The sequence below is a fragment of the Arvicanthis niloticus genome, chromosome 22 (genome assembly GCF_011762505.2).
Source record: "Arvicanthis niloticus isolate mArvNil1 chromosome 22, mArvNil1.pat.X, whole genome shotgun sequence".
NCBI classification, from domain to species: Eukaryota; Metazoa; Chordata; class Mammalia; order Rodentia; family Muridae; genus Arvicanthis; species Arvicanthis niloticus.
In genome coordinates this window covers 44,782,711-44,796,571 of record NC_133429.1, presented here as the reverse complement: position 1 = coordinate 44,796,571, position 13,861 = coordinate 44,782,711, and the positions used below count along the sequence as shown (strand labels likewise).

At 39.3% G+C, this 13,861-nt stretch overlaps 1 protein-coding gene across 3 annotated transcripts in view; it reads left to right on the top strand.

Annotated features, from left to right (window-relative positions):
• Positions 1-13,861, top strand: part of Usp15 (ubiquitin specific peptidase 15) — an 89,343-nt gene that overhangs the window by 7,807 nt on the left and 67,675 nt on the right. For all 3 annotated transcript variants that reach the window (XR_013106403.1, XM_076920375.1, XM_076920374.1), the window contains exons 2-3: positions 7,741-7,868; positions 13,345-13,475. Coding sequence is in view for 2 of the 3 variants with exons in the window: in XM_076920375.1 (XP_076776490.1) it covers positions 7,741-7,868; positions 13,345-13,475 (259 nt within the window). In the remaining variant the exon portion in view is untranslated. The remainder of the gene's footprint in view (positions 1-7,740; positions 7,869-13,344; positions 13,476-13,861) is intronic.

Sequence of the window (13,861 nt, the reverse complement as noted above, 5' to 3'; positions counted from 1 at the left end):
TGGATAGTGGATGGATGATGGACGATGGATAGATGGATGATGGACAGATGGATAGATAGAGGATGGATGGATAGAGGATGGATTGATGGATGGATGATGGATGGGTGGATGATGGAAGGATGTATGGATGATGCATGGAAGGATGGATGGATGGATGGATGGATGGATGGATGGATGATGGATAGAGGATGGATGATGGATGGATGTATACATAGGTGAGTGGGTGGATAGATGTGATAAAATCTAAAAGAAAAGGAAGCTAGGTGTGATGACTATCAAAACAACAACAACAACATTCATCTGTTTCCATCTGATAAGGTAGAACAACACAGTAACACCCTCAGCAACTGGAAATTGTATGGCATCTTGCATGGGTAAATAACCCACATGAATACCTCTGGTGGAAGAGCAGTTACTCACATTAAAAACACTAAAAACTCAACATTGATGGAATAATAAACGCTAAATTCAGGGTAAGAGTATGCAGAGAGAGGGGTCCAGAAAGGGCTGTGTGGTGATTTTCGTTCACATGATTCGATAGTATGGGCATGGATGATCACTAGCTTCAGGACTCTTAATGTGTGCCTGCACTGAAGTCGTTTTTACAGAGGGGCTAGTTGTCAGGACTTTTGTTTAGAGGCTAATATGTCCTAGCATGTTTCCTTTGTTTATTCCTTCCCTTTCCTCCTTACTGTCCTCTGTCCTTCCTCCTCCTCCCAGTAGAATGAGAAGTTAGAGAGATAGATCAGAGAACTGATACAGTAAGACTCAAGCATGACTAACACGGTTTCTTTCTTGGTTCTCAAGTGCTGTCCTAACTCACATGTCAGGTAGAGTTGGGTCGTTTAGTTGTGGTCTCTCCATTTCAAGGTATCAGTGAGTGTGGATTTGCTTTCTGGATGAGCAATTGAAGAGCAATCAGACTTGGCCTCCTTCTTGGATTCCTTATTTGTGTTAGTTTAGGCTTAAAAGTAGGTCATACAAATTAGTTCTTTCTAAGTGATGGGGTTAAGGTTCAGAGCAGAAAATAGGTTAGAAATGCCTGAAGTCTGAGGGAGAAAGAGGCAGTGAAGCAGGCCACAGCTTACCTGAGAACTGCTTTACAGTTGTCTTTGCTTTTACTAAAGCACTGGAAGTCTCTATTATAGTGGTGTTTTTCTTTTTTAAAATCTTGCAGTGGGTCCAGTAAGCAGGCTGAACAAGTAAGGGTGCCTTACCACATATCGGACAAGCTGAGTTTATTCCTGAGACCCACATGAGAGAAGGAGAGAAGCAGCTCTCACAGGTGCCTTCCATTTGTGCTCAGTCGTTCCCACCACACCCACCCTCAGTACAAAATAAAAACCTTCAATAGTCTAGCTGCAGAATGGAGAGCAGAGTTAAGTTAGAAAACTCAGAAGCAGTGAGAGAAATGGAACAGCGCTTACAGTAATTTGTGCCACCCAAAGTGAGGGAGTGGGGAGGCCGCAGATACGGAGCTTTAGATAGTGAAGAGGAGAGCTCCGAGTGGTTACAGTTGTCCTGGATGTGCTGGCTACTGTTACATAGGATGCAGCTAGGCTGCTAGCTCAGGAAGCCAAGTCACCGGGGAAATCATGTATTTGAATGATAATAAAAAGGAGAAGGTTAGAGGTGGAGAGGTTTCTATGGGCAGATGTAGTTATGCGTCCTGTTGACTGGAAACAAGCACTGACTGAGAGCCAGCCCTGCTGTTCGGGTGTTGGGACCGCTAGTATGGGTTACAGCATCCAGGAGGGCATGCACTGATGGGGTGCACACTGGCACTCGGGTGGGAACAGGTAAAGCCAGCATTCACTCCCATCCCTGCAAAATCAGCATGACAAGTTCAAGCTTTATAGGGGGCAGGTTTGTAAAATTGTGGCAGCCTTTGTTTAGTTGTCTGTTGACTGTTTATGCGACTGGTGTTGGCATAGGAAGACCAGCCTTCATCCTCAATTGGAGAGGAAGAGGAATCGGTGGAACCCAAAGGTTGATGGTAAAACCCTCAGAAAAGTGAGAAGGAGGCGGGAATGCCCATGTGCCTTCTGTATGCCAGCTGTTGAACAGAAGGGGAGGGGAGAAGTAAGAGAAGAGGCTATCTGCTAGGAAAACCTCCACAGACGGGGTGGGGCCAAAAAAAAAAAAAAAAAAAAAAAAAACCTCCACAGACACAGGCCTGTTAGAGCCAGAGCTGAGCAGGCAGACATGAATGCCAGGCCAGGGATGTAAAGACTTGCTGTCCACTGACAGGAGAATGACATGGGGATGGATGTCACACTTCTGGCTTTTCTGTAGCATACAGAGAAAGGCAGTCTACTGTCCTTAAGACATAAGAGAATTGTCAGAAGGTGTAAGCACCGTGTATGCATCTTCCACTGTTCCCTAATCCTCATTCATCCTACTTGCTCAGCCGGCCACCATTCTGAAGTGGCTGTCACTGTCTTCCCAGCCTCTCACGTATATTCCCATCCAACTATAATATAATACCAGCTCACTGTAACACAGCTTGTGATCTATAAAGCACCTTGCTATGCAAAACATCAGGGATGGGGCTGGAGAAGCAATGCAGTTAAGAGCACTGGCTGTTCTTCAGAAGACCCAGGTTTGATTCTCAGGAACCATGTGGCAGCTCACAACTGTCCGTAACTCCAGGTCTAGTGGATCCAGCATGCTCCTTAGACACTGCATGCATATGTCACACAGACATAAATGTGTTGCAGAATGCTTATACACATTAAGTAATAAAAATTTTTTAAATTACTAGACACACATAGAATTGGGTTTAGGGTACAACACTCAAACACAGAACATATATAGTATTAGACTTAGGGTACAAATATATGTATCTGTCAGTGGTCTTTTTAAAAAAGCTTTATAAACTTATAACATAGTTTTAATGTTAAGTGGTCAAGAAATACACAAATGCCATAATAAATATGAAATTTTATCGTGGAAGATGAGATTTGCTTATAGGTGGAATGAGAAGTATTGTAGCTTGTGTGTTACTGTGAAGTGGTGCAAGGTGGATTCTCCAGGAAGTACCAGGGAGATTGAGAAGCAGGTGAGAAGAATATGGCTATAACACAGTGAACTAAGGGAGGTGTCTGAGCTGTGTGCACTTGTCCATTCCTTAGGCCGAGTCCAGCAGGCTGTTTTTAGGTTCACAGTGTCTCTTACAAATAGAGGTAGGTTAGGGTGTGGCTTCTAGAACAGCAGATGTAAGTGTCCAGCTCCACAGGCATGCACCCAATTCCCCTACTTCTGCCCCTTTATATATAAAATACTGCTCAAATGTGCAGTGCAGTTTGCATTATATGCAAATTGAACCATCATTTATTACTTTCATATCATGATGAGAACTTTTTAAAAAGCATCTTATATTTATTACCGATTTGGGGGTGGTATGTGAGCAACCCACAGCACTCGTGTCAAAGTCAGGACAAGTTAAAGGATTAGTTTTCTTCTCGCACCACGTGTGTATCAGGGATCCATGTCTAGCACTCGGTCATGGCTGTGTGTGTCTGCCCACTTAACTGTCTCATGGCCTTGTGATAAGAACTCTTGACATAAGATCTGCCCTGTGATAAATACAGTATTGTTAGCTGTCAGGATACACATGGCTTATCTGCACTCAGTCCTCATGCATAACAGACTATAAGCACTGGACAGCAAGTATGTCTCCCCTCATGTCTCCTGACACCTACCATCTCCTCTCCAATTCTGTGAATAGTTTATATACTTCATGTTAGTAAATCCTGGGGAGTTTGTCTTTATGAGCTGTATTTCATTTAGCATAATACCATCCAGTTAGTACTTATCTGTTAGGACATATAACAGGATTGCCTTCCTGTTACAAGCTGAATATTGCATTGTGTGTCTATTACACATTTTCTTCATTAGCTATCTATATTTAGATGTTTAGGTTTTTGTGTCTTAATGCTTTGGTGAACATGGAAATGTCTATATGTCTTCAGCATCTTGGTATTATTATCATAGGAAGTGGTTGCTGGATCATAATAGTTACTCTAGTTTTGTTTTTTCTTTTCTTTTATTTTGAGGAACCTTCATGCTGTTTTTCACGAGTAATGCATCATTTTTCATTCCTGCCAAAAGCCCAAGAGTTCTACTTTCTCTTCATCCCCTCCACACCCTCACCAGCTTTGGAACTAACACCCATCCTAATAGGTAGAAGATGGTGCTCTCTTTGTCGGTATGAGTCACCTAACCTAGCAGTTGGATTCTAGCATGGTAATGGTTCCAGTCATCCCTACAGAATTCTGTAAATCAGATAAGAAGCCTACAGTAGAAACGTAATCATAAGAGAGAGACTAGTGTTGAAAGCAATTAAATATCAAAGAAAAGGTCTATTAGTATCAGTATATAGTAATAATGTTGCATAAATTCTGCATTTCTTAGATTCTATATTTTTAATATAGGACATTTTAGATTATTGTATTAATATCATTTCAAGTTCACATTTCTGCTTTTTAATGCTATAAGTATTTAAGACAACTAGTTGGGGAATCCGTGTCTCCATTTTAAAGGTAAAGGCCAAAAATATTGAAGAAAATTTACTAGTCATCAAAACAAATGTAGTTTCCCCAACAGTGATGTAAGTTCTGTCAGATGCCTAGGGACTGACCAGCCCCGTCCTCAAAACAAAAGTAGCTTCTTAGAAATAAAGAAATAAAAAGTTACAATAATTTCAGTAAAAGAATGAAATCATGCTAAGTGAAGAAAATTTTCACACAATCAATACTTAATCATGATAGCATAAAACACGTTAAACAGAAGGTGATTGTCTAGCACAATAGCATATTATTTTATCAAATGGTAAAAGTTTAGATAGTCCTATTTTAAAAAAAAAAAAAAATGAGCTGGATGTGGTAGCGCAGGGGAAGCAGAGGAGGCAGGCAGATCTCTAGAAGCACTAAGCCAGGCTGGTCTCCACACTTAGTTGCAAGTGCACCAGAGTTACAAGGTGACCTTGTCTCAAAAATAAAAAAGTTTTTCTTCTAGCCTAATGTAGCAACAACGTTAAGTGTTTTTTACCCAACAAATCAAGAAGAGCCTAGTGTGTGCTGGCATATGCACTAATACCAGCATTCCTGAGGCTGATGCAGGAGGATCCATGAATTCCAGGTTAGACTGGACTGTATGTTTGAGAGAAAAGGAAAATCTCAAAGGCATTTTCAACAGAGTAAACTCAGACAGCTGGTGGATATGAGATTGTTCACTTTCAAAAATATTTCTTATTACAGCCTCAGTGCCGCATCGCCAGCCAATGACTGGGTAAAGAAAATGTGGTGCAGGTACACAGTAGAATGCTGCTCTTCCCGGAAGAAACCATGGAACCAGCAGCAGACATGGTAGTTAGTAAAATAAGGCAGATATATATATATATACACACACACACACACACACACAAACAACCATAAATTACTCAGGTGTGGATCCAAAAGTTAATCTCCTAACAGTTAGGAGTTGAATGTTTAGGGAGCGTTTGGTCTGTGGACACTAAACTGTCTGGACTAAGTTCTGGTATTACACTATGGTGTTAGAGATACTAATTATGTAGTGTATATTTCAAAAAGCTAGAAGAAAGCACTTTATAAATCCTTGAAGGAATCCTGTTCATCCTGATGTAATTGGCATGGATATACATGTATGTACATCACAGGGTACCCTGTAAACAGAATTTCTATGTACCTGTTAAAGAGAACGAAACTACCAACAACTATAAAATAGAATTGTCAGAAATTCATTGTGGTTTGGTGGTTTGAGGTAGCATGTGTGTGTCTATTGCTGGCTTGGATATCCAGGCTGACCTCCAAGTTACGTTCTTCCTGCTGAGTCTCCTGGGTGCTGGGAGTGCAAGCATGGACCACCACACCTGGCTAACAAGTGAGATATGGCAGAAAGAAACAGGTTCTCTATGGTTTTGTCAGACTTTGCTCAATAGACAAGGGTTTATTTGAATTTTTAACATTTAATGTTTTTGTGAAGTGCAAAGGGGATCGTTTTTCCTTCTTGACCCCAAGTATTAACTACTTATTTAACAATGAAATTCTTTGTATGAAAGAAGTGTTTTCTTTCAACAAATTAACTTGGATCTTAAAGGGAGAAATGCGAATTGAAAGACATTAATAGAACCTAATTGAGAAATATTCCATTCCTGTGGATCAGAAGACAGCTTCACGGTTCCCCGCAATCTTTCCATTAATGTCAGTGCAATCCAGTCATAATCTTATTTTTTGGTAGAGCCTGATAAAATTCTTTTGAAAATACAACACATATAACTATGACAACTATAACAATGAGCTGAAGGAAATGTTTTATACAGTATCTAGATTAAAGTAATTAAAACACTATAGAATTGGGACAATAATAAATGTGTAGATGATTGAAATAGGGGAAGTATCTCTTAGTGTGATATCTATCTCAGGAGAAAACAAGTCACATGTTTTAGTATCAACTAAATTGGAAAGGCAGAAAAATCTAAAATTTATTGAGTGATTTTGCTTTTTTTTGATGTACTTATTGGCTTTAAAAAAATAATTTAGGTGGGGAGGATCATATTTTCATGGGGAAAATATCAAAACATTACATTGTACTGTGTGGTTTTTAAACCAAGTATAATTTTAGAAATGGATTTTCTTAAGAATTCCTACCTCAGAAAGTTCTGCAGCGTGAGGAGGGCCTTGAGTTGTATAACCGCAGTGGGGCCGAGGCACTGCAGCTTCTTCAGATCCACTGTTACGGAGGGAACTGCTCATGAATATTCTTTAAGAATTAGAAGGTTTGTTCAGTTGGTGCCTTTGCTTTAGCTATTTTCAGACATAACTGTGGGTTTTTCATTTCTCCTGTGCTGTATGTGGTAAGCACAAAAGTGTTAGAATGGTGTTCCCTTCAGAGCTGCGTGCACACCAAGCTTTAAGCCTCTTGGTAACCTTTACTGCTTATTGGCCTGCAGTCGAACCTGGCTAATGAAAGTGTCCCGAAGATTGTACAGTACTGACGTGGAAGTCAGTACGAAGTAGTAGTGTTGAAAAATTGGGTGGTAAACTATTATTTCTAAGTTTGATTACAATTAACATAATCTACTTTTAAAACCCTTAGTAACAAGCTTTCCTTAAAAACACATTAAAGCATGTGATATACATATTGTATTTATAAGTCTCCAGTAAAGAGCCATTTTTATGTCTTAAACATTGTACTTAATTCTTATTGATTCTTACAATTTTGTTCAGCTGACAAGGGTTTCCTTGACTTTATTATTTGAATGATTTTGTGTCATGCTACAGGGATTGATTTCCATTCTTACATCAACACGTAACCTCAAATAGTAACTACTTTGAGAACAATGAGATTGTTTTGTACAAAGCAAGTCTCTCCTCTGAGTATTAAGTGCAGTGCAACTGTAACTACGCATTACTCTTGTTCTTAGTTCCTTGAAGTAGACATTCTCTCAGTGGTTAACGGTACCAGCTGCTACGCCAGAGGACCTGGGTTCCAAGTCCCAGCATGCACATGGCAGCTCACAACTGTCTGTAACTCTAGTTCAGGAGATTGAACACACTCACACAGACATACAAGCAGGCAAAACACCAATGCACATACAATAAAAACAAACAAATGAAAAAAGACATTCTCTTTAATACAAGACAGAATAACAGAAGCAGATTGTTGCTCTTCTTGTATTTGCAGGTATTTTAATTAACCAGCATCTTGTCTTTTTAGGTATCTAGTAGATAGTCGGTGGTTCAAGCAGTGGAAAAAATATGTTGGCTTTGACAGTTGGGACAAATACCAAATGGGAGATCAAAATGTCTATCCTGGACCCATCGATAACTCCGGACTTCTCAAAGGTATTATTTTCTTCAGTCAAGTTGTGAATATGCTAAGTTTACTGAGTAAGTGTTTATGGGTATAATAATGGAGAGCGTTAATATAGATAAGCCGATAATTAGAAATTCATTGCAAGTACGGCACGGTAGGTAGCACACACCTGCATACCTTGGACAAGGTGCCAAAGCAGGAGAATCACTATTGTAAGTCTGCCTTGAATACATAATGAGACTCTTGGGGGGAGGGGAGGGAGGGAGAAGAAAAAGATACTTATTTGCAGATCATTCTGTAATTATTTGGTATGTTTCTGACACATTCCTCTTTCATATTTATGATGTGCCCATGATTTAGAATTGAATTTTAAAATGGAGTACATAAATTATACAGCACTATTTTCTGGTTTGGGGAAGTGGCATTGCACATATTGTTTTTCTTAATGGATATATGACATTTTCAGAGTTAGTGATCTCCAGTTATGTTTTCATTCTTGACTTTTGCACTGTTCTTCAACACTCCTGCTTTGCCAGAGCTCCTCCAGCTCTTATGTTAGAGAGAGTCCCGTTAGAGTCAGAGGGCTGAGACCATAGGCCTGGATCCCTGAAGCTCTGACCTCCATCCAGGTCCAGCTCTTATGTTAGAGAGAGTCCCGTTAGAGTCAGAGGGCTGAGACCATAGGCCTGGATCCCTGAAGCTCTGATCACCATCCAGGTCCAGCTCTTATGTTAGAGAGAGTCCCGTTAGAGTCAGAGGGCTGAGACCATAGGCCTGGATCCCTGAAACTCTGACCTCCATCCAGGATCCCTACTGGGACATGCACCTGCACTATGTGTAACACAACAATCTAAAAGTGTAACAATGAGGTACCTCCATTTAAGAGAAAGACAGTAAAGAATGTGGATTTAACTTCCAGCTTTGAGTTTGTTTAGCCTCTAAGCTCCATTCGTGGCCAAGGTGCTTGATGTTTTACCTCACACAGAGCACTGAATGGACCAGGCTGGTTCTGATGTCTAAGAGCTGTTCACAGAGGGCAATAGTACATGGTTGGCTGCTGTATTAGAATACTCTGTGAGATTGAGGCTTTTCTGCCAGGATGGACTGTAAGAAACGGCACATTCCAGCATCTTGGCTTGTTGGTGACTGTCGCAGGACTGGTTTCTGGCTGAGCTCCATATGTAGACACACACTGGTGTGGTTTGGATGCCTAGATGTGAAGAGCAAAGGGCGATGAGGAAGACACTGGCTTTAGTTGCCACAGCCCTGTGTATTAGATGTTGCAGAACTGGATGGTTGTTCCCCACAGACAAGGAATAGACTCGGCCTATTTCTGTGTGCTTACGTGAAGACTGGTTTCTGTTGTGTCTCACTCAGGTGTTACTGATGGCAGCTTAGTTTTGATAAGGAAAGCTAAAAATAAGAGGCAGTGGCTTGCTGCACCTAGCACAGCTCTGCAAGATGAAGGAACGCTCAGACCAGGAAGTTTTCTCCAGAAGGAACAAGAAGAGTCAAGTGTAAGATATTATAGATTATAGGATCCTGGACAAAATTTAAAAATAAATAAGCGAGCCCTTGTAATCATGTCTGTGCTGTGCACCAGGAGACCTGGGCTCGCTGGCCTGCCAGTCTCTTCTGCTAAGTCTCAGACCATTGCAACACCTGTCTGGAATGAGGAAGAACTCCAGTCAAGCCTTCCCTCTACATACATGCACATGTGACTGCACACACATGAATATACCCATACAATTTGTGCATTCACATACTACTATTCCAAAGAAGAAAATAGTTTTCCAAAAGAGTAGGTATAAGTGTTCACTAGTATAAGTGTCCATTAGTATGAAAGAAATGAGGAGTATAGAGGCTGGAGAGATGGCTCAGCAGTTGACAATGTGTGTTTCTCTTGCAAAGGACCCAAGTCAGTCTGCAGCACCAACATTTTCAGCTTACAGCTGCCTCCAACTTTACTTAGCTGGAGGGTATTGGATGCCTCATGGTACAGACACATATATATATACATACATACATACATACATACATACATACATACATACAAAAAATGTTATGAAAATGATGTGCAGCCCTGGGTTTGATGCACAGATCCTCAGTGTGGTGCCACTACACATGTATAATTTAATTAAAACTTACACTCTTGACACTGACTAGGATGGACAACAAATAGATTGAAAGTTAAACATCTGTTAGGCATAGTACCCACTCACAGTATTCAAGGTATTTACCTAAGAGACTATGAGAAATGAAAGCATTTGCCTATAAGAAAAGTGTTCACATAGTGTTATCTGTAATAGAAAAACATGCCAGCTACCCAAGTGCCTGTCACTATCTGAATGGATAAGCAAATGATAGTATGTTCATATAATGAAACCCTGTTAGCACTTAAAAATGAATAAATTACTGATAGATATCTATAGATCTCAAAAAATAATAGTATAAATGAAGCCAAACAAAAAGAGAGCATATTGTTTTCTGTGCACTTATAGGTGATGTAGATTGTTTACAGTAACAAAAGAGAGGTAGTATTTTCATAAAATTGTAGGAAATACAGATTAGTCCTTTGTAAAGCATAGATAATGATTACCATAACAATAGGATCTTGACTGGCAGAGAGAAGAGAATCTGACCCATAGGGGAACTTTTAAGAGTGATAAATGAGTTATCACTTCCCATTTGTGTAGCTAAGACAGAGCTTATGCTCACATACTTGTGGCATGGCACACAGCTTCCTTTGCCCCTGCACCATGTGAAGACCCTGGAAGCTCCGGCAATAAAGCAGAAGAGGCACTGAAGAGAAGAGTGTTAGGATTCCAGATGTGGAGGACGAAAGGGAGAGTGAGGCAGTCTTGAACTGGTCCTAGCAGTTGGAACACATAGACACTATGTTACATTTGTATGGGCAGGAGGATCATACCCTAGGAAATTATCTATTGTACACAATCGGGAAGAACCAGGGAGTGGGGTTTTTCTAATCTTACTACAACCTATCCTTGAGAACAAAATTCATTTGTACATTCAGACAGGGGTGTTCTTTTGACTGTGGAGCCGTGTTTAAAAGGCCTGAGTGAGCTCATTAATATAATCTAGCCCGTGTTTGACAAGCGAGAGACCAGCATACAGGACTCTAAAGATGGAAAGGCAAGTAGAAGTGAACCTCCATTCTGGTTCATCATGCAAGGGACAGTAGAACTGTCTTCATAAATATGTACAACCAGACTAGAATGTGTGATCACAGCGCGTCCTGTCTTGTAGAAGGATGTTGTTCTAGCTGATAGTTCATTACATCCACCGGAGTCTCTGCAAGTGTAACCTAACAGAGTTTCTCCTCTGTTCAAAACATTACCCATTTGTATAATTTAAGTAAATATAGTTTATTTTTCAACAGTTACATCTCATTAAATACAGAAGTGATAAATCAAAAGGTAATCCCTTCTCTTTAATTTGAAAGGTGTTCTCTACACACACATATACACATACACACACACAAAAGTGGTTGTTTTATTCTGTCTACTAAGTATATTATTATGTGAATTCTGTCACATAGTCATACTGTTTACCTAAACTTAGATATCGTAGAAGAATTCTTCCAGAGTTTTCTTCAGGTTCTATTGCACTATATGGAAAAGCACATGGTATTAGAACATATACCTTCATGTTTGAATTCAGTCCCTGCAAATTTGTGTTTATTGAAGCTTGAATAACTTATTATCTCTTGGTCTGTTTGCTAATGAAAATGGAGCTGCCTAACTCTTAATGTTACTCTGAAAAAAATAAATAAACGTAGAATAAAATAACAAGGATTTTTTCCCCTCCTCTTTTTTCTTTCTTCCAAGCTCAGGTTGGCCTTTGAACAGAATACACTATGTAGCTGATGACCTTCGTTTCCACCTTCCAAGTGCTGGGATTAAAGGTGTGCACCACCACTATACCCAGCTAATAGCAAGGTTTTCTAGACTCTAATGCTCCATCCATTGCTCTTGATTTTGTATGATTACCCTAGGCAGGTTACTCAGTATCTCTGGATGTATTCTTATAGGAAAAGTACCCATCATACAAGGCTGTTTAGAGAATTCACAATAGTGTGTCTGCTGTAGTTGCCCGCTGTGCGCTGTCTCATAGTACAGCTTGCTTACTTAGCATATGTAATTTTCTTTCATCCTCAGACTTTCTGACAACATATTCCAAATTGTATTTGCTGACAATTTAAAAATTATAATCATAGTTAAAGAGGCTGTGTTTAAAATTCATACTCAGGGCCCTAAAATGGCTTAAATAGTGAAGGCACTTATCACCAGGACTGAGGTTATGAGGTCAGGCATTAGGACTCATGTGGTTGAAGGAGAGAACCAGCTCCCACAAGTTGTCCTCTGACCTCCCTCTCTATATGTGCCATGATACATAAGTGTATGTACCGTGCATTCACAATAAAGGTAATAACTTTTCACAAGTACTCGTTTTACTTCTACTATTGAAGATCATGTAAAATTCAGACGTTGCCAACTTTTGTCTCTATATAAATAAAACATAGCTTTCTCAAACTTAAGAAATCCACTGATGAATTCTAAAAGAATATTATACTGTTACTCTGTTTAGCTTTTTTTCTGCAGGAGTAATATATTCTTATCATAAATGCCACAGAAAACAATGTTTCTTTCTTTGATGATTAAAATCAACTGGGGGCAAGAAAATCACCTGTAGGTTAGATGTAACTCATTGAACTGGTTCTCTTTTAGTACTTTGGAACCTCAAATGACCAATTAATTAATGAGTCCCAGGATGGGACAGTGACAATGTTCTGACTTGGGAAATTATCCCTAGGTTTCTGCCCTGAATTATAAAAAAGTTCCAAATTTAGCTTAGACATTTCAGAATTAAAGTTACTTCTGTGCAACTACCACTGTTTTAGTTTTAGGGATGAATCCAGATTGTGGATCTTCTGAATAATGTAGATGCTTTACAGAATAACTTTTAAAAAGATTTTTATCACAGTTTCCAAGCTTACATTTATTGGAGTCATTTAATATGTTGTTTAATTTGATACCAGCTTGTAACATGCCTATACTAACTCTTGGGAGATTAAGGCAGGAGGATTACAAATTCTTGTCCAGTCTGGACCTCATCATGAGACCCTGTCCTAAAAAAGAAAAAAGTTACTGACTTACTCAGGAATTTGCTACACTTAATTATCTACTGTAAGAATGATTCCCACTGTATCACTGATACTCAGCATATTTGAGGGAGCTCTTCTGCTGGTGTCTTAGCGAATATTAATGTGTTAGTATTTTAGGAATCTAAGAAAAACCTCAGAAAGTTTTTCAGGCAACAGTTTATGTTGAAGTATGTTGAGTTGTTGGCTTGAACCTTGGAGTTTTCTTCAGAGTTCATTATTGTAAATACTTTAGACTATGTTGATAAGTTTCAGTATCTGTGTCCTATGTAGCTGTGTACCGTGCTGTCCTGCTCTGTGCTGAGTTTACTTTCCCTCTGTAGACGGTGACGCGCAGTCCCTTAAGGAGCACCTTATCGATGAGTTGGATTACATCCTGCTACCAACTGAGGGCTGGAATAAACTCGTCAGCTGGTACACGCTGATGGAAGGCCAAGAGCCAATAGCAAGAAAGGTATGCTTGAGAGTTAACCAAGGGGAAATAGATTTTTGTTGAGTCGCTTATATTGGTAAGTCAGTGATTCTCAAGCCTTTTAACTTAAATTGGGAGAAAAGCCAGAAAATCTTTCCTATGCATTGGATTCTAATAATAGCTGATCACAAATACAGAAACTCACCTAAATTCTTACTATTGTAAGGACATTATAATGCATGTGATTAGCTGGTTAACACAGAATTAATGTCATCTTTATTGTACATTTGAGGACATGAGAACAATTTACAAAATAAACTAAACATTGAAGTGGTTTTTAGAACATAAAATATTTTTAAAAATGAAAATGTAATCTTTTTCAGTTTTTTGATGTTTTACAATTATAATTTAGAGAAATGAACATTGTT